Source organism: Myotis brandtii, unplaced genomic scaffold, assembly GCF_000412655.1.
Source record: "Myotis brandtii unplaced genomic scaffold, ASM41265v1 scaffold31, whole genome shotgun sequence".
Classification (NCBI taxonomy): domain Eukaryota; kingdom Metazoa; phylum Chordata; class Mammalia; order Chiroptera; family Vespertilionidae; genus Myotis; species Myotis brandtii.
In genome coordinates, this window is record NW_005361873.1 from 2,446,831 (window position 1) to 2,467,986 (window position 21,156).

Genomic DNA, 21,156 nt, shown 5'->3' on the forward strand with positions numbered 1-21,156 from the left:
CCCCAATTGGCCCTGCTCTGAGCCTGACCAGGGGCTGCACTTAGGGATTGGGCCTGCCCTCTGCCACCCAGGAGCAGGCCTAAGCCAGCAGGTTGTTATCTCCCGAGGGGTCCCAGACTGCGAGAGGGCACAGGCTGGGCTGGGGGACCCCCCTCCCCACCCCTCCGAGTGCACAAATTTTTGTGCACTGGGCCTTTAGTAACATAATAAAAGGCATATATGACGAGCAGACAGCTAAAACAATACTCAATGATAAAAAGCTGAAAGCTTTCCTCTAAGGTCAGAAACAAAACAAGGATGCCCACTCTTGCCACTTTTATTCAACATAGGATTTAAAGTTTTAGCCAGAACAATTGGGCAAGAAAAAAATAAAACATCCAAATTGGAAAGGAAGAAATAAAACTGCCTCTATTTGAGATGATATGATATTATATACAGAAAATTCTAAAGGCTACCAAAATACTGTCTGAACTAATAAACATATTCAGTAAAGTTGTAAGATACAACATTAATATTCAAAGATCTATTGCCTTTCTATACACTAATAATAAACTATAAGAAAGAGAAATTAAGAAAAGTATCTCATTTATAATTACATCGAAAAGAATAAAATACCTAGGAATAAATTGACCTAAGGAGGTGAAACACCTGTACAATGAAAATTATAAGACACTGATGAAAGAAATTGAAGATACAAATAAATTTAAAGATATTACATGCTCATCAACTGGAAGAATTAATATTCTTAAAATGTCCATAATACCCAAAGCAATTTACATATTCAATGCAGTCCCTATCAAAATTCTAATAACATTTTTCACAAAAATAGAACAAACATTTCTAAAATTTGTATAGAACCACAAAAGACCCCAAATGTCCAAAGCAATCTTGAGAAAGAATAAAGCTGGAGGCATCACACACCCTGATTTCAAACTATATTACAAAGCTACAGCAATCAAAACAGTATGGCATAAAAACAGACATATATATGAACTAGAGGCCCCGTGCACAGATTCGTGCACTGGTGGGTCCACTCGGCCTGGCCTGAGGGGATCGGGCTGCAACTGGCTCTCTGACATCCCCCAAGGGATCCTGGATTGCAAGAGGGTGGTTCTCGGGTGACGCACCCCGGAATTGGGCTCCCTCCTCTCTGGTTACGGGTGTGTCACCCTAGAACCACAGCTGTCAAGTCATTGCAGCTCAGCAGCTCCTGCATTGAGCATCTACCCCCTGGTGGTCAGTGCATGTCATAGCTACTGGCTGGTTGGCTGGTCGCTTAGGCTTTTATATATATAGATGAAACAGAATAGAGATTCAGAAATAAACCCACACATATATAGTCAATTAATTTATGACAAAGGAGCCAAAAATATACAATGAGGAAAGGGCAGTCTCTTCAGTAAATGGCGTTGGATACACTGGACCACTACACAAAAATTAACTCAAAATGGATTAAAGAATGAATGAAACACCTGAGACAATAAAACTCCTAGAAAAAAACATAGGCAGTAAACACCTTGACATTGATCTTGGTGATCATTTCTTGAATTTGACACCAAGAACAAAGGCAACAAAAGCACAAATAAACAAGTGGGATTACATTACATTAACTAAAAAGCTCTACACAACAAAGGCAACCCTCAACAAAATGAAAAAGGCAACCTACTCAATGGATGAAAATATTTGAAATCATATATCTGATAAGGGACTAATATCCAAAATATATAAAGAACTCATACAACTCAATAATACCAAAAAATCTGATTAAAAATCTGAGAATCCCTACATGGTGTACCCAGTGATTAGAGCATTGATCATGCAACAAAGGGTCATGGGTTTGATTCCTGGTAAAGGGCATGCACCTGGGTTGCAAGTTCAATCCCTGTCCTTGATCAGAGCACATGTGGGAGGTAACCAATCGATGTCTCTCTCTCACATCTCTCTCTCTCTTCTTATTCCTTCCTCCCTGCTTCTCTTCTTCCCTTCCACTCTCTCTAAAAAATCAATGGAAAAAATATCCTCAGGTGAGGGTTAAAAACAACAAAAAAAGGCAGAGGATCTGAATATTATTCAAAAGAAGATGTAGATGTCCATTGTGTACATAAAAAGATGCTCAACATCACTAATACTCAGGGAAATGCAAATTAAAACCACAATGAGGTATCACCTCACACCTGTCAGAACAGATATTATCAAAATGACAAGAAATAAGTATTGGTGAAGATGTGGAGAAAAGCAAACCCTTGTGTACTGTCAGTTGTCAGTGGAAATGTAAATTGGTGCAACTATTATGGAAGTCCTGAAAAAAAATATAGGACTACCATATGATCCAGGAATGAAACCACTAATTCCTACAAATATATGGGTTCCATGTTCATTGCAACATTATTTACAATAGGCAAGACATGGCCAACAATGGGTGAATAAAGGAAATGTGGTATATATGAATATTATTGAGCCATAAAAAAAGTAAAATGTTGCTATTTGCGACAACATGAATAGACCTCAGGGGCATTATGTTAAGTGAAATAAACTTACATGTGGAATCTAAACAAAAAACAAACAAATAAAAACACAGAGCCCATCCTATATAATAAAAGCCTAATATGCTAAGTTTCCAGTTGTCCAGTGACCGTCGACTGTTTAACCAATCAAAGTGTAATATGCTAATGATATGCTAAGGCCACTCAACCGCTCGCTATGACGTGCACTGACCACCCAGGGGGCAGACGCTCTGACTGGTAGGTTAGCTTGCTCCTGGGGTCTGGCCGATTGGGACTGAGCAAGATGGGCTGAATACGCCCTGGAGCCCTCCCGAGGTCCCTCCCCAGCTGGCCAACCTTCCGCATCCCTTCCTGGCTGGTCAGTCCCTGCCCGGCCCCGATTGTGCATTGGTGGGGTCCCTCAGCCTGGCCTGTGCCCTCTTGCAATCTGGGACCCCTCGGGGGATGTCAGAGGGCCCGTTTTGTCCTGATCCTGCCGACCACTCCCCTTGGGAGGGCACCAGATGCAGGGCTCATGGCTGGTGAGCGTTGCTGCGGCAGCATGGGACTGATTGGGCGTGAACCTACAGCAGGTTCAGTGGGGCTGGGATGAGCGGGAGCAGCAGGTAGGAGCTGCAGGTGGCATTCAACTGCGGGTTTCAGCCCAATCCCCACAGGCCACCCAGAGGGACCCCACCAGTGCACGAATTCATGCACCACGACTCTAGTAGATACATAAAAGAGACTGGTGGTTGACAGAGATGAGAGTGTGGGAGGATGGGGGAAATTGGTGAGAGGGGTCGAAACATACAAATTTCCAGTTATAAAATAAGTCATGGGACTGTAATGTTTAGTATGCTGACTATGTATATAAAAGCGTAATATGCAAATCGATTGGATGGTGGAACGACCGGTCGTCTATGACATGCACTGACCACCAGGGGGCAGATGCTCAACACAGGAGCTGCTCCCAGCCCACAGTCCCAGATCCCGATTGGGGCCTGCCAGCCAACCTCTTGGTCCCTCCACCCAGCCAGCAGGCTCCAATCATCCAATGGGGAACGGGGAACTGGGGGTGGGTGGCGGCGGACATGGGTGGAGGGGCCAGCTGCCCCAACCTGGGGAAGATCAGCTCTGATTGCAGGCCAGGCCTAGGGAACCTACCCATGCATGAATTTCATGCACCAGGCCTCTAGTAGTTAATACTACTCTGTTGCATACTTGAAAGTTGCTAAAAGAGTACATCTCAAAAGTTCTCATAAGAAAAACATTTTGGCCCTGGCTGGTTTGGCTCAGTGGACAGAGCATTGGCCTGTGGAGTAAAGGGTCCCGGGTTTGATTTGGTCAAGGGCACATGCCTGGGTTGTGGGCTTGATCCCCAGGGTGGGGCATGCAGGAGGCAGTTGATCAGTAATTGATGTTTCTATCTCTCTCTCCCTCTCCCTTCTTCTCTGAAATAAAGAAATATGTTAAAAAATATGTAAACTAATTATTAAAATTCTGTGGTACACCAAAAAAATATTAATAAAAAAGAAAAACATTTTGTAGCTATGTATGGTGACAAATGATCACTAGACTTATTTTGGTGATCATTTCACAATATATACAAATATGGAATCATGTTGATCACCTGAAACTAATATGTTACATGTTAATTATACCTTAATTTTTTAAAAATGTTTTTCATGGATGCTGCTATTCCCTTCACCAATGTGTCTCTCAAGGCCTCAGTGAAACCGATAGGTCCTCTTGGGAAACTTAGTTAGGAAATAATTAGGATTAGAATGTTTTGATTTGCACAAGACAAATCCACTCCAACACTCCTATTTTTGTAATCTTTTAATTCCTTTATATTATTTCAAGGAATGTTGGCATTCTCAATTGTATTTAATGTGGGCCATTATTAAGTTTACTACAGGTCCGGTGCATGAAATTTGTGCACTCGACAGGGTGGGGGGCGTCCCTCAGCCTAGCTTGCACCCTCTCACAGTTCAGGAGCCCACAGGGGATGTCTGACTGACGGCTTAGGCCTGCTCCCGGCAGTCGGACATCTTTAGTGCTGCCTCAGAGGCAGAAGAGGCTCCCGCCACCGCCACTGCACTCGCCAGCCGTGAGCCTGGCTTCTGGCTGAGCGGCACTCCCACTGTGGGAGCGCACTGATCACCAGGGGGCAGCTCCTGCATTGAGCATCTGAACCCTGGTGGCCAGTGCACATCATAGTGACCAGTCATTCCACCATTCGGTTGATTTGCATATTAACCTTTTATTATATAGTATATTTCAGTCAACTAATTGAACCAACTAGTAGAATCTCTTTCAACTGCTTAAGGCAGCACATTAATCTAGACCCCTGTGGCAAGTGCATCCCTAATCAATCAATTCTACCCAATCCAAAATCACACTTCTTTCTTAGTACATTTTCAGAATCCCAAACATTTTCCTCAGGTTTTGCCAATGTAAATAAGCCAAATCTAGAATACTTTTGGTAGGAATCTTCTCCTCCTGGGTTTGTCTTTGTAATTGTATCCAACGCAGCTATTGGAATCTGATATTATGTGTACAGAGATAAGCAGAAGTAATCTGGGAAGAGCAGGAAGCAAACTGAGTGAGATCATCACAGGATCTTCAAGCAAGGCAGCAACAACATCTTTTTAAAAAAAATTTCTTTATTGATTAAGGTATTACATATGTGTCCTTATCCCCCCATTGCCCCCTGCCACTCCCCACTCATGCCCTCACCCCCCTGTTGTCTGTGTCCATTGGTTAGGCTTATATGTATGCATACAAGCCCTTTGGTTGAGCAACAACATCTTTAGACAAGAAAACCTCCCGCTTTGATTAGCAAGGGAGGACACGTCAAGTGTTCTGGTTTGTCTGGGGTTGAGGGGTTTCCTGGGACACAGGACTTTCAGTAATTAAAAACGGGCTATTGTTCACCTAGTTCAGAGTGTCACAAGTCCTCCAAATCCCCATGCCATACATCCCCATTCCAAATCTAGGTCCTACTGTTTCCTGGTCATTACTCTTTACTTTTAGATGAGGTCTGGTAAGGCTGTGAATGCAATTCCTGGTGTAATTTGGCAACCAGATGGCTAAAATAATACCTTGGTTTTCAGTTATTTCAGCCTTACAGTTGGTAAGAGAGAAGAGATTCTTTTAGCAAAAACATAGGCATTTTTCTCATTTTTATACTGTGCCTTGAGCTGAGAACTTAAGCCTTTGAGCCTAAATTATCTCTTTATGATTCCATCTCTGTAGAGCAACTAACCTACCCCACAGTCCTGGATTTCTTCATCCTTTACAGTTTTATGGCAGCAGCCATTTATCAGCCAAAACCTTTCCACTCTTAGATAGTACATTCCATCAAATTTTTAACCTCAAGTTTGTGTTTCTGAGGTCTCAAAGATATTTTGCTTCGATTTTTTTTATTAGTTTTATATTTTACCATTCATACTTAAGTATTAACCCATTTAAAGTCTACCTTTTTACATAGTAGTTTTAATTTTATATAGTATATAGTTTTCATTCTCTCTATAGTTTTGTTTTCCTAATCTTTTTAACTACATAATCCATTCTTTTTTTTAAATAATTAAATCTTTATTGTTCAGATTATTACATTTGTTCCTCTTTTTCCCCCCCATAACTCCCCTCCTCCCAGTTCCCACCCCACCCTCCGCCCTCACTCCCCACCCACTGTCCTCATCCATAGGTGCATGATTTTTGTCCAGTCTCTTCCCGCATCTCCCCCACCACTTCCCCCCCCAAGCATAGTCAGTCCATTCCCTTTCTATGTCCCTGATTCTATTATAATCACCAGTTCATTCTGTTCATCAGATTATTTATTCACTTGATTCTTAGATTCACTTGTTGATAGATGCGTATTTGTTGTTCATAATTTGTATCTTTACCTTTTTCTTCTTCTTCCTCTTCTTAAAGGATACCTTTCAGCATTTCATATAATACTGGTTTATAATCCATTCTTTATCTCTAATTATAGTGCTGCCTTTATAATTCATATATTCAGGGGGTCTCTGTGAGCTTCTTGTTCTATTCCATTGTTCTCTATGTTCTCATGACTGATGTAAGTATAAATATCTGGATACTAGAGGCTTAGTATGAACAAAATAATGTGAAATATCTCATTAATATTTTTATATTGATTACATGTCAAAATGATAATATTCTGAATATGCTGGTTTAAATAAAGTATATTATTAATATAAATTCCATTTTTCTTTTTATGAAACTACTAGTAATTATACATGTAGCTCTTTCATTTTCTGTTGGACAGTGCTGTTCTAAACTGTACTTTAGTGAAAAGAGAACAGACTAAGAAGAAAGATAAACATAGATTTAAAGCCCGTCTCCTTTACTTACTAGTATTAACTCTCTGGACTTGGCAAGTTACTCAATATATCTACTTCATAAGGGAATTGTGGGGACCACATTAAATAAGATAATGTACACAGAATACATGCTACCTAGTAAGTAACCATCCAAAGCTGTTTCACTATCTTCCTCTAAGCTCATTCATTTTGTATACAACTGGTATTAAATAAACTAAGTTCATATTGAAATTAACTATCAGAATACTTTTAAATTCATTATATACTGTCACATGACCACCCATTAAGACCCAGCATTATTTTTAAATGAACAATACTTTAAGAGAAAAACAATTATTTTACACTTTTCTTCATTCACTTTTTCTATGCTTTAATAAATCTTTTGCATAGGTAAGTACATTTAGTTAGAGCTATAAGACAACATCGAAACAGACAAAAAAGAGGCATTCTGGATCTTATCAAAATAACTATATTGAGGAAATTCTTGACTAAATCTTACCTTCAGAAATACCCCCACCTCTTCTCCCACTTAAAACAATTTGTAACCTTCCACTTACAATAAAATCATTTATAGTATAGTTAACCTTGAACATCATTTTATATTCTTTAAAAGCATTACTTCAAAAACCAGAAAATTCTCTGAAAAATTCTACAAGTAAATAGCAAATGTTATTGTACCTGAGCTTATGAATTTAAAATTGTCTCCAGAAGTTCAGTGATTAGTTTCTAAAGTAAAGCTTGAAATGAACATGAATTTCTTGGCTGTAACTACTAATGGTAATTAGAATATTTTAATATCTAATGTAAAGATTTCTGCTATTGGGGAAGTGGTTACAAAATTTTCTCCAAATTCAGAGGAAATTGTGTTTACTGTAACCACAAAAGGAGCTCTTGATTATCTGAACGAATCAAAGGAACATTAGAGCAGGTCACTCAAGTGGGAACCCAGCTTGTCTAGGAACTGGGCTCTCGCTCCTGACTCTGCAGATCCTTGTCTTAAGAGGTTGACGCCACAGACAGCCTTTTCTCAAGGAGCTGACCTACTCTCCCCTCTGCTCTTCCCACTGCTCAGCCTGTGCTGAACTGAAGGTACCTACCTCAGGACAGGAGCCATAGTCCTCAAAGGCCCAGCAGCAGTAAAGTGGAGCTGAAGGATAGGGTACTTAGTCAGGGGAAAGAAAGATGCTATTAGAAGGGATAGGTGATGGAGGCCAAGATGATAAGAAGATGTAACAATGGAGAAAGAATATTAAAATCTAAGGCTGCCCAACGCATTGTAAACAGCAATAATCTTTCTTAGAAATGTTAGAATTCAGTTGCACCAAAAGAACAAGTATGGTCTGGAATTGGAATAAAAATACCTGAGAAGTTATATTTCTCTAGGCAACAACGTGTTATTTCTGTTTTTAGCAAAAGTTCATTTATGCCTAAATATATTTCTGTCTATATATAAAAAAAGATTTTTAACAAAATGGTCAACCAAAGAATGATGGGTTTTAATTTTAATCATGTCAATTTATTACTAATTTTGGTCTTCCCATTAGTTCCCTATATAAAAACAATGAGTTTCTCAGTAGTAGGTACAATAGCTTTTAAAGAGAACTTGGGCAAAATAAGATAGAAATCATAAATAACCAGAAAGTAAATGAAGCAAAATTATCTAGTATGATATGTGCCCTAAAGTATATTAATATTTTCCCATAAATTTTTAGATTGTTAAAGTAAAATTATCTTAATCTAGCATATTTTAAATCATTATAAAAGATTCTAATCTTTAAAAATTATGAAAGATTTCAGATCTCATTAATGGAATTAGAAATGTTAGTTATTATGTTACTGGTCAGATTTGGTCTGTATTTTCTGGGCCTCCTCAGGTAGAATCTGGTCATAATCAGTGCTATACATCTGAGAGCAGACAAACGCTTCCTTGTTTGGGGGTTCAGGATAAATTGTGGCTGTCTTTTCTTGGTATGCATCTTTCACAATCTAGAAATAGAAAAAGAGTCTTAGTTATATTTTAAGGAACAGAGGTGATGGTGAATACATGGCAGAAGTTTTTGTCTGTTCCAAGAAAATTAATATATAATTTATATCTTGTCTGTTTTCAAAAACAGCAAGTTGTATTAAAAGTACACATACACAAATAAGATATAAAATGAAAATGCAAATATAAATTATGTAGCAAGAGGAGAATACAATAACAGCAACAAAGGGAAGTGTGGATAGCAGAGATTTATTCAAGGGTGATCACACCAGGATTTCTCAGATAACGTGGGAAATGTCTTGAAATGACCTGACTGGTAATTAACTTGAACTGACTATGGTAATATGCCTACTAAGTTTGAACTTGCAGTTTTAATAATCTCTATTCTAACCACAGCCTCTTACAAAATCTCTTTTTTTACCCCAGTTTCCTGACCCTGCTCACCTAACCAGCAGGACTCCATGGGCAGTTTCAACGCTCCTTCCCAGCATCACAGAATCCTGTTTCCATGTCTCTGTGTCACACTCTCCATTCTAGTCCCAGTGTGGGGAACCCTGAGTGCCAGCTTTCTCCTTTCATGGCTCTCCCCCGCAATGGCCTACTATTCCTAACCTCACCTGGGTTATGTGGTTACACATTATGCTTTTATCCTCCTCTTGAAAAATAAAATAAAAAGCAACTTCCTCTCAGCTTTCCCACAGGTAATTTCAAACCATCTCCTGTTGAGTCTCCATTTAACTCTCACCACTCTACTGAGAAGATTCCAATTAATCCGTGAAAACAATCTCAATTTCCCTTTTCATCAACTCAAACTATCTCTTCTTTCTCTTCAAACGTCTTCTCTTCCCATATTTTCTTTGCGAAAAATGGATTTTCCCTCTTGTCAAAATGAATCATTCCATGTGTGCTCTTAAATTACTCCTGTTTCACTGAGGAGCTATCTGTACACTAGACTTATTTGGATAAGTCTGTTTTCGAAGAATATTAGAATGGTTAGGTATCTCTTCTCAATGTAAAACTATGCATTTATGAAAAATTACGGTTATAAAGACTATTCTATATTATGAAGAAATGTTTATGAAAATATCAGAAAACAAAACACCACACATTATTAAATTATGTTAGAAATGAAGCAAACACATGAAAAAAGACTAGAAGCACACACCCCAAAATGATGAGTTGCTTCTGTTAGAAAAGTCGAATTTAGGCATTTCCCTCTTCTCTATTTTCCAAAGTGCCTACAATGCATTGTTTCATTTCTGACATAGACTATGTGGAATTTCATTCCTCTTTATGCTCCCAGGATACAGACTCTTAATGATCCTCTCAGTAAAGTCTTCCCTCTCTCCTTGTCAAAGCCCAACTCTCTAGAAGAGTGGCTTGGATTAACTTCTTGTACCATTGAAATTGCTTTTTGTAATAGTTTCTGATGACTTCTTACATATAAATAAAAATTGTCATCATTCAAACGAGTTTTTCTTGCCAGGACTTGATTTTCTTAATCACAATGTCCACCCCCATCCTGGAAGTGTGTCTTCCTCTAATTTCTGACATGCTGCGCAGTCCTGAGTCTCTCCTTGAAATCATGACTTCTCTGCCTAACTGCCTTTCTTCTGACTTTTGGCAGAAAACAAACGATGTCCTATCCTTGGTTTTCTTTTCTTTCTATACTTGCTCTCTTGTAATCCCAACTACTGTGTGGTGCAATAACCATTCAAACTAGTTAAAGATTAGTAGACACACATCAGGAGAAAATATGAGCATACTCTATACAAATAAATAACCAAGCAGATTATCTAAATGGTTTTTGAAGGATTACTCAGTTTTTGAAGCATTTACCCTCAATCAACAAGATAAATAATGACATATGAATCCTAAATGGTGTCGTTTTGATAAACTTGCTAATAGCTTTGGTTTTCAACCACAAACCATTTCGCCTCTGAGGGACGAGTTGGCAATGTTCTGGAAATATTTTTGTTTGTCACAACCCTTCAGAGGCTACTGGTATCTAGTGGGAAAAGGCCAGCGATGCTGTTAAATATCCTTCAATGCCCAGGACAGCCCCACAACAAAGAGTTATCCAGACAAATGTGCATGAGGTTGAGAAACCCTAGCTTAAATATATAATTATATTATGGGCTGAAGTATGTCACCCCAAAATATTGAAGCCTTAACCCCCAGTATTCAGAATGTGACTGTGTTTGGAGACGGGGCCTTTAAGAGGTAATTAAGTTAAAACGAGGCTGTTTGGGTGGGCCCTAACCCATGTTGACTGGTGGTGTTGTTTTTTTGTAATAATAGTTTTTTATTCTATGTCCAAAACAAAAATCCCTCCTATAGACTACTTCAATTCCTATCTTTTTTTTTTATTGCTTAAAGTATTACAAAGGGTATTACATATGTCTCCTTTTTTCCCCCGCCCTTGACAATCCCCTGGCCTCCCCTACCCCCCAGTGTCTTATGTCCATTGGTTATGCTTATATGCATGCATACAAGTCCTTCAGTTGATCTCTTACCCCCTTCCCTCCTGCCCCCCAACCCTCCCCGGCCTTCCCGCTGCAGTTTGACACAGTTTGACAATCAGTTTGAGGCAGCTCTGCCTCTGTATCTATTATTGTTCAAAAGTTTGTAATGGTCTTTATTATCCATGAATGAGTGAGATCATGTGGTATTTTTCCTTCATTGACTGGCTTGTTTCACTTAGCATAATGCTCTCCAGCTCCATCCATGCCGTTGCAAATTGTAAGAGTTCCTTCTTTTTTACAGCAGCATAGTATTCCATTGTGTAGATGTACCACAGTTTTCTAATCCATTCATCTACTGATGGGCACTTAGGCTGTTTCCAGATCTTAGCTATGGTGAATTGTGCTGCTATGAACATATGGGTGCATATATCCTTTCTGATTGGTGTTTCTGGTTTCTTGGGATATATTCCTAGAAGTGGGATCACAGGGTCAAATGGGAGTTCCATTTTTAGTTTTTTGAGGAAACTCCATACTGTCTTCCATAGTGGCTGCACCAGTCTGCATTCCCAATGACTGGTGTTTTTTATGAGAAGGTAAACTTGAACAAAGCAACACCAGGGATATGCATACACAGAAGGAAGACCCCATGAAGACACAGAAAAGGCAGTCACCTACAAGCTCAGGAGAGAGGCCTCCAAAGATATAAGTCCTGCTTATGCCTGAACCTTAGATTTCTAGCCTCCAGAATTATGAGAAAATAAATGTTTTTAAATCACCCAGTCTGTGGTATTTTGCTATGGCAGCCCTAGCAAACTAATACAACTATATTGCAAAAATATTAATCTCTCTCAGTTACAAAAGATTTCTCTGCCATTAGATTCTTTTTGGCTGATTCCTTCAATAGCTCATCTACCACCCCAAAAGCTTTGAGTGCTTTGCCGTCATTGCATTGCCCTCTGCCAGCGTTATTAGTTGTGATCTTTAAGATACCGTACACCATGGAGACGCGGATCCACACCCCATGGAGACGCGGATAAGGCAGGTATTTTGGAGTCTAAATGTCCCTCTACCACATCCGCAACATGTTAGCAACTTTCATAACTGTGATATGGAAGATACTAACTAAAAAAGGGTAAAGTATAAAAGACCTACCTGAAAGGAAATCCTAATGAATCACTTAAATTATAGGAGAGAAAAAGATTGATGGGGGAATTAATGATTCAGCTGATTCTTCCATTGCTACAGATCAGAGTCCCTAAGCTCTGCTGAGGCTCTGTGCCAGCTGACATAATAAGGTGACAGAAATTTCAAGAGAGTGGATTTTTAATACCAAAAAATGCATATTTAACAATAGAAGGAAGGAAAAATAACAAGGTTGAACAAGAACAGTTTTACCTTTACTGCAATTTTCAGAGAAATATCTCTAATGGTGTTCAAAGGAGGATACAGGCGGCCCTCTGCCAAGTGCTTATCTGACACTTCCTGAGCTATAACCTTAAAAAGAAAAAAAACAAACAAAAATGTTTACACTTCACACATACGACGTGGAGGTTATGAGGATAATTAGGTGAATGGTACATATACGGTCATGTATAGAAGCGGATCACATGAATGTGATCCTCTAATTTCCCCTCCCCCTTTATCAGCGGAAACACTGAGCCCAGACAGGCTTGGTGATTGGTGGGATCACACCATTAGCGAAAAAGATAGGAATAGAATTTGGGTTTCCTCTTAGTCCAGTTCCTGTTCTACTGTACCATGAAATGCCAGCAGCTCTCCCATTTACCACACGAGAGGAACAGGGAGAGAGGAGTAGGAAGTTACAGGAGGACGACAGTGATGGAGAAGGAGCCTGAAAGCCGCTGAGGAGAGAAGGTGTGCAAAGCTGATGAAGTCATGACTCCCAGTTCACATAATCTTGCACAGGAGGGAGAGCAGGAGGCTGAGAAACCTCCTTCAGAGTCGCCTTGCGGGTAGGATTTTAATTTCCCACAGATTCTGGAGTATCTGGATCACCTAACTAGCATCAGTGTTTGCTGTCCGCAACCATCCCCATTTCTAAATCAAGCACAAAACAAAAATGTTTACACTTCACACATACGACGTGGGGGTTATGAGGATAAATAGGTGAATGGTACATATACGGTCATGTATAGAAGCAGATCACATGAATGTGATCCTCTAATTTCCCCTCCCCCTTTATCAGCGGAAACACTGAGCCCAGACAGGCTTGGTGATTGGTGGGATCACACCATTAGCGAAAAAGATAGGAATAGAATTTGGGTTTCCTCTTAGTCCAGTTCCTGTTCTACTGTACCATGAAATGCCAGCAGCTCTCCCATTTACCACACGAGAGGAACAGGGAGAGAGGAGTAGGAAGTTACAGGAGGAGACAGTGATGGAGAAGGAGCCTGAAAGCCGCTGAGGAGAGAAGGTGTGCAAAGCTGATGAAGTCATGACTCCCAGCTCACATAATCTTGCACAGGAGGGAGAGCAGGAGGCTGAGAAACCTCCTTCAGAGTCGCCTTGCGGGTAGGATTTTAATTTCCCACAGATTCTGGAGTATCTGGATCACCTAACTAGCATCAGTGTTTGCTGTCCGCAACCATCCCCATTTCTAAATCAAGCAGTGCACGCACGCGCACTTAAACATTTGCTAAGAGGGTAGCTCTTATATTAAGTGTTCTGACCACCACAACTTTTCACATGTCAATCATAACTCAATAAAGTGGTTTTAAAAATAGGAGAAAACTTGGCATCATGTGCCTCTCCTGAGGTGTTGCCCTGAGAAGGAGACAATTACTAGGCATTCAGTGCTCCTCATAAAACCATGCAACTTGAATTAAATCAGAAGGAACCAATCAGAGGCCTAAATTGAGGAACACTGTAAAATAACTGGACGGTACTCTCCAATGTTAATGCCATAAAGGAAACAAAAGGCTGAAATATTCTTACAGATTAAAGGATTAGCCTAGATGCTCTGAAGGTCCTTTTAATGGAAAATTTGAATTTGGATTGTGCATTAAATAATAGTATTATATCAATGCTAATGTTCCTGAATTGATAATGGTACACTGATCACATAAGAAAATTTCCCAAAATATTTAGGGGTAAAAAGGCATACTATCTGTAAGTTGCTTTCAAATGGTTCACCAATAAAATACGATATATATATGCATATACATAGGTGAATGAGAGGACCCAGCAGGTGACTCAAGAGGAGCAGTGTGAGGACAGGAGACAAGGCTTGCCTCCCAGAAGTGGACAGGCTGCTGTACGTTCGATGCCAAGGCAGGAGGGCTGCCCCTGGGGCACCCTGGGTGCTCCCATCAGGGGCCCGGGAGACTGTCCAGAGTACCAGGAAAGCCAACGATCTCTGTGTGAGATATTAAACTGTCCAGGAATAGTTTTCAGCATTGGTGCCAATCCATGAGATTTCGAGTTGCATAAGATATCTAACTAGCATTTTTACAATAACCCTAATAGTTATTTGCAGTTGCCAATCAAAAATTCGCCTAGATCTCCTACATGTTACTTTGATTAACTACAAATATAATCTAGATGAAAAGGACTTTCTTCTTTATAGGGCCCTCTAGCAGTGAGTGCATGCATTGTATTTGTTCTTCTTGCTAAGATCCATGACTATTCCACTTAATTTAATTCAGTAAGTATTTACTCAGTTTCTGCGATGTGCTTTAGCATCATACTAGGTGCTACTGGCATTTTAAAAGAAGAATATGGAAAGCTCTTTTTTAAAAAAAGATAATTTAAAATTTAATTATAAGACAACACTTAATTGTTTAAAATACAAAGCTCTCAAGGGCATAAAACCACTAGGAATGAAATTTAAATGCTGGTATGTTTGATGAAGACAGCCATGGCTAAGGAGAAAGACCATGAGCAGCCAGAGTGGTCACAAGAGGATGAGGGGGACTTAAGCAATGACCTGAATGGTAGGCTTCAATGGGTGGGGCATGATTTTCAGAGTTTCCCAGGCAGGATAACCGATAGTAGGTCATAGAGAGAAATTACATGTAAGTGTGTATGCATGGAAACTTTGGGATGAGGGAGACTGAGAAGAATGTCTGGCTTCTAAGCTTTGGTGCCTGCTTAGAAAGGCCATATCACTAACAACAATGCAAATACTGAAGGCAAGGGAAGATGAGCGATATGGTTTTACACGTCTTGTGTTTAAGCAATCAGCAGGGTATTTCTGTGGAAATGCCCATTAGATAAGGAGACATGGTGAAGATGATAACAGAGATATCCAGATTTGAGCAATTTTTGAACGAAGATAATGGAAACAAGAGAATGGATGAGATCTCTCAAAGAAAAAGGGGGTAAAAAAGGACAAAAAATGAATGCCGGAAAAGTGCTCATAGCAAAAAAAACAACAACAAAAAAAAAACAAAGACATGAAAGGGAGACAGTAAAATCAATAAGGTGGTATAAAAACCGGAATATTGTTTTGATGCCTAAGAGAAACGTGGAAAGGCCAAAAGATTTAGCCAGAGAGATCCCAAGCTCTGATAAGAACAACACTAATGACATCGACATATTTTATTTATTTTTCTTCATAGTTTTTTGCTATTATTACTTTTGGATAGTAAATGGAAAGTTTTTTAAATGCAATTTGTCACTAGAGGGTGCTGGAGTTATTTAGGAAAGAAAATGCTGGCTACTATGAAAAAAAAACCTTTTTTTTTTTTCTTATGATGTATCTGCTATAAAATATAATCATTACATTTTCCTTAATGTAACAGCTTTGAAAAGCTCTTTTAGTAATTAGACATGTACTTATGTTCAACAAGACTTATTGAGTTAAAGTAACGCTGAGACATAGCTGCTGTGCTTTTATTGCAGGGACCAAAAAGAAAGCAGCAGAACATTCTTGCTTCCAGACGTCTGTGCTCACAGAATGACTCCGCCTGAATATGGGGATTACACACCTTTAGATCACATCAATTTCATAAGAGTCTTTGTTGATATTTTCATTGAATACTAATTGTTATTTCATTCAGTTCAGTTATAATGTTGTACAGTGGTTTAATTCTAAGAGAAGAAATCCACTCTAATTTTCATTCATGAATTGTATCATTTTTGAACATGATATCAGCTAGGTGAACGTTCTGATGATCAAAAGCTCATGATTTTACATCTGTATGTCCAATCACTGTATCACCCCCCTGAGGCCGGGGGGCGGGTGGAACCAGTGGGCACTAGAAGTTCATGTTACCTTTTGTGCTATATCTAGTAAGTAATAAAGTGCTTTGTCTCTAAGAGTTTTGTATCTTTTGCCAGAATTTATGACACTGTGGCGGGCTAATTTGTTAGCTTGACAATAGGGTAAAATTTCAGAGCTTTCTCAGTTCTTAACAGTAGTAGCTTAGCAGAGCTTCCCTAGTGGGTCTTCTCTGTGATATTCTCAGAATCTTTTCTGAAGGCCCACACTAAAACCCACCTCTATCCTTTTAGCAACATTATAAACACCTAATTCCCTGTTTTAATTTCCTTTCTGCTAAAAATACTAGAGTGGTTATGCCCTGGTCGGGTGGTCAGTTGGTTCGATACCTGATCAGGGCACATACCTAGGCTGAAGGTTTGATTCCTAGTCTGGGTGCATACAGAAGGCAACTGATGTCTCTCTCTCTCTCTCTCTCCCCCTCCCTCCCCACTCTTTTTTCTCTCTCTAAAATCAATACCGGCATATCCTTGGGTGAAGATAAAAAATAATACTAGAGTGGTTTCTGTTTTCTACACTGAACCCTGAATGATAAACACTTCTTCACTATCCCAAATCAGGCTTTCATTTTAAATATTCAAAATGCCATTAATATTTCTCTAAGTAGAGAAATATTTACCAATTAACCTATGAATTGGAGATATTTTAAATATTTTAAAATTGATTTCAGGAAGGAAGGGAGAGGGAGAGAAAGAGAGAGAAACATCAATGATGAGAGCTTGATCAGCTGCCTCCTGCATGCCCCCTTCTGGGGACTGAGCCCGCAACCAGGGCATGTGCCATGACCAGGAATCGAACTGTGGACCTCATGGTTCATAGGTTGATGCTCAACCACTGAGCAACAACAGCTGGGCTGGAAACAAAATTTTTAATTGTCTCACTACTGGCACAAAATTTGAAAGTATAAAGATAAAAAAGGGTTCCATTTAAGAAATCAGAACACAATTTTGTGGGGTTTTTGCTGGCTACTAAAGAACAATCTTTTACAAATGACTCAATATGAGCCTGCTACCTGCCCCTTATTCTCTCTCCACTGGGAAAGATGTTCTCTCCTTCAGCTATACCTTCTAGGGAGTGAGCCGAGATTGTACTAGATAAAGACAACATTAGACAACTACATGGAGGTCCTTTGGTATTTTATAGCCTGAGAGAACTTAAGAGTATTTTACAGTACCTCAGCAGTAGTGAGAAAAACCTTGTCTGTGATATGCCTCAATCCACACGCCACAACACCAAGGGCAACTCCAGGAAACACATAGGAGTTGTTGCCTTGGCCAGGATACAGGGTCCGACCATCTGGAAGAGTGACTGGATCAAAAGGACTGCCACTGGCAAAAATCGCACGCCCCTACAACACAGACACACAACTGTAAGAGAAGCAAGCTATCTTAACACAAATGTATCACAGCAGAACTCTCCCACTGAGCATTTAGAAAGAAGTTTAATTTTTCATCCCTAATAAGTCTGGGCAAGTTGTTATGGTGTTGGCAGTAAGTTCTTGAGTGGGTGATTATTACCGCTCTCTATCTTACTCTCCACTCCTAGAAGTGCACAGACACCTGAAAGCCTGATGCCACTCTGCAGTGGTCCAACCTACAGGCCTGTCAACCATCTCTAATGGGCTTCCAATTATAGAATGCTGAAGATAAAAATGATACATTAATATTGGAGTATTGGAAAGAATGACATTCTAGGTTAGAGTTTAGGGATCAACACGTTTCAACATAATCACTAGGACAAATTTTATATATTTCTACGTTATGAAGAATTACATGAAAAATCATATAGGAAATAAACCTATTAGAACAAGTGGGATTAGCAAATAAGATTAAATTATCAATAATTGTCAAAGACTGTCTTTATTTTTTCCTAGATTCATATTTTGTCACAATGTTTTGGAGGAACTTCATGTATTACATGCGTTAAGATGGCATTAACTTGGGGCCTGTTGGATGCCGCAATCCATACTGCTGACCAAAAGGGAAGCATCTGTCTGATCTATGAGGGGAGGGTGGAGACGTCCTTAAAAGCAGTCAGGCTTCTAAGACAGGAATAGGAAACACTGGACAAATAAAGCATCACATTTGAGAAATGCACTGGAAAAGTCTAAAGTCCCAAATCCCCAAAGCATAGTTTAAATGATGATAAACTGAATTAGAACTTGCATCCCTCTTACAGCTAGAGCAGCGACTTTCGACCTTTTCATCTCATGGCACACAGAAACTAATTACTAAAATTCTGTAGCACACCAAAAATATCTGATATTTTTTGCCAATCTGACAAAAAATAGGTTTGATTTTTATTAATTTACCAAAAAATAATAATAGTAATTTTTACTCCAAAGTGACTTTGTGTCCATGGATTATGCATATACGCATATAAGTTCTTTGGTTAAAAAACCAAGTGCTCATACTTGTATATAAAGATTTCTGGTACCAAGAATTAACCAATTAGCTTTATTATGCAACATGACCAATAAGATGCAACTATATTATATGATCTATATATTTATAGAATGTCATTCTTTCCAATACTCCAAGACAGGGCATTCACACTGGATGGCTATTGTTGTGTTGGCTGTTGACATTTTTTCATTTGACAATCTAAGACAAAAGAGGTCAGTGCCCCTGACTAACTAGTCAGGTAGTACATGTTTTAAAAAAATTTTCATTGAACTTACTAGGGTAACATTGGTTGATACAATTATATAAGTTTCAGGTGTACAATTCTACAATACAACATTTGTATATTGTATTGTGTGTTCACCATCCCAAGTCAAGTCTCCTTCCATCACCATTTATCCCAACTAGATCCTCTTCTACCTCCCCACACCTCCTTTCCCTCTGTAATCACCATACTGTCATCTGTGTCCGTGAGGTTTTTTTTGTTTTGGTTTGTTTTTTTTAATCCTTTCATCTGACAGCTGTCAGTTTGTTCTCTAGGTATTGCATGTTTTAAAAATTCTTGTGGCATACCAGTTGAAAATCGCTGATCTAGAGTCTAAACCTATTATGATATTAATAATATTAACTTATTCATTTTAACCAATTTCAGAGAATATCTTATGCATAAAGGTAAAATTGTATAATGATTCAACCTATTCAGGATATAAAAAGATGAAAACAGATGAGAAAGAAAATAAAAATTCTCATGCAGGTGTCTATAAGACACTATTATGTGTTACACAAGATTAGGTTATACTTTTAGACAAATCTGATACCTTCAGCTCTGTTTAGCAGATAAAATATTTTATTACAAGTAACTTTCTAATGTAACTAAATTAATATTTGATATATATTAAATAAACATTTGTATATACTATTTGGTATGTACATACACCTTTGAAAATTTATAGGAAGAGACCTTCAATATTGCATTTATTCTTGTTTAACCTCCTCCCCTCCTTCACTCCCTCTCCTCCTGCCCATTGTTCTATAATTGTCATATTTTATGGAGGAATGGCATTAAGTAAATGATAGCTAGATAAGTATTCTCATATACATGAAATGTTAATATGGAGAAGGAACTCTCTCCATACCACTTTTGGTATAGTTTTTCTAGGTTCAATAATTTTTTTTGCATTTTGTATTTCTAAATTTTCTTAACAACTTCCCCTGTGCCTGCAGCTGCGGAGACTCACATCCAGCCACAGGCAGACCTTTCTTTGTTCTGTAATCCTTTGGCTAAACCAGTGCTTACATTTTCAGCCTCAAGTGACTTTCAATTTTATGTATAAGGACACAGAACATTAAGCAAGGTCCTACGAAGAGTTTAGGCCATTTGCATCAAATGTATTCAAACTTAAAAACACAAGTATATAAATTTAGGTAATTTTGATTGACTATCATAGCTGAGTCTATCAACTCTTGAGGACTATGAAATATCCAAAGCAAAATGATTACTTAAACATTTAGTGTGCCTACAATGTGCAATGCTAAAATTTTGTTATTGCTCAGAGAGCTTTTTTCCTCCTTTAAGGATTTAAGAACTACTGATGAGTCAAATTCCCCAATCTAGAGATGAGATAAAAATTTAATTATTGAGGACATTGATGCCATCCCAAATAAGAGAGATAAACAATGCAGTAGCTCCTTGCCAACATTTCATCAATTATAGTCATACACATTTAAGGACATAATATTAAAGAAGTGGGGCATCAAAGTCTGATTTGTGCAGTGGCATAACTTTGTGTCATGTTTACCTTTTCTAGTTCATTTTGGATTTATTTCCAAAATAAAAGTGTTAGATATCTATGACTCAATCCTTATTTTGTTTTAAAGACCTTTTCAAACATTTGAAGGGAAGAAGGCCCTTGTCAACATATCAGTTAAATATACAGGAAGTCACAAAAAATGTATACACACAATGTCTGTAAATTCTATTACATGTTGAAAATAAAATGTATTTTAATAGACATTGCCTTTATAATTATTCAAAGTGTGTAAACATTTTTTGAAACACCCTATACAGGGTGGGGCAAAAGTAGGTATACAGTTGTCCATACGGAAAATAATACAATAATCTATCTACATTAATAAAAGAGAAACATGCAAATTGGTGTCACTCCGCTACCCTTCCCATTGGCTAATCAGGGTGATATGCAAATTAACTGCCAGCCAAGATGGCGGCCGGCAGC

General features: G+C 38.7%; 1 protein-coding gene across 1 annotated transcript in view; it reads right to left on the reverse strand.

The window, feature by feature from the left end:
• Window positions 1-7,158: 7,158 nt before the first annotated feature.
• ME1 (malic enzyme 1, NADP(+)-dependent, cytosolic) overlaps window positions 7,159-21,156 on the reverse strand; it is a 134,594-nt gene continuing 120,596 nt past the window's right edge. Inside the window, exons 11-13 of the mRNA XM_014542657.1 lie at window positions 17,695-17,868; window positions 12,674-12,772; window positions 7,159-8,815 (exon numbers count right to left, since the gene is read on the reverse strand). Of these exons, the coding sequence (XP_014398143.1) occupies window positions 8,663-8,815; window positions 12,674-12,772; window positions 17,695-17,868 (426 nt within the window). The 3' untranslated portion in view covers window positions 7,159-8,662. The remainder of the gene's footprint in view (window positions 8,816-12,673; window positions 12,773-17,694; window positions 17,869-21,156) is intronic.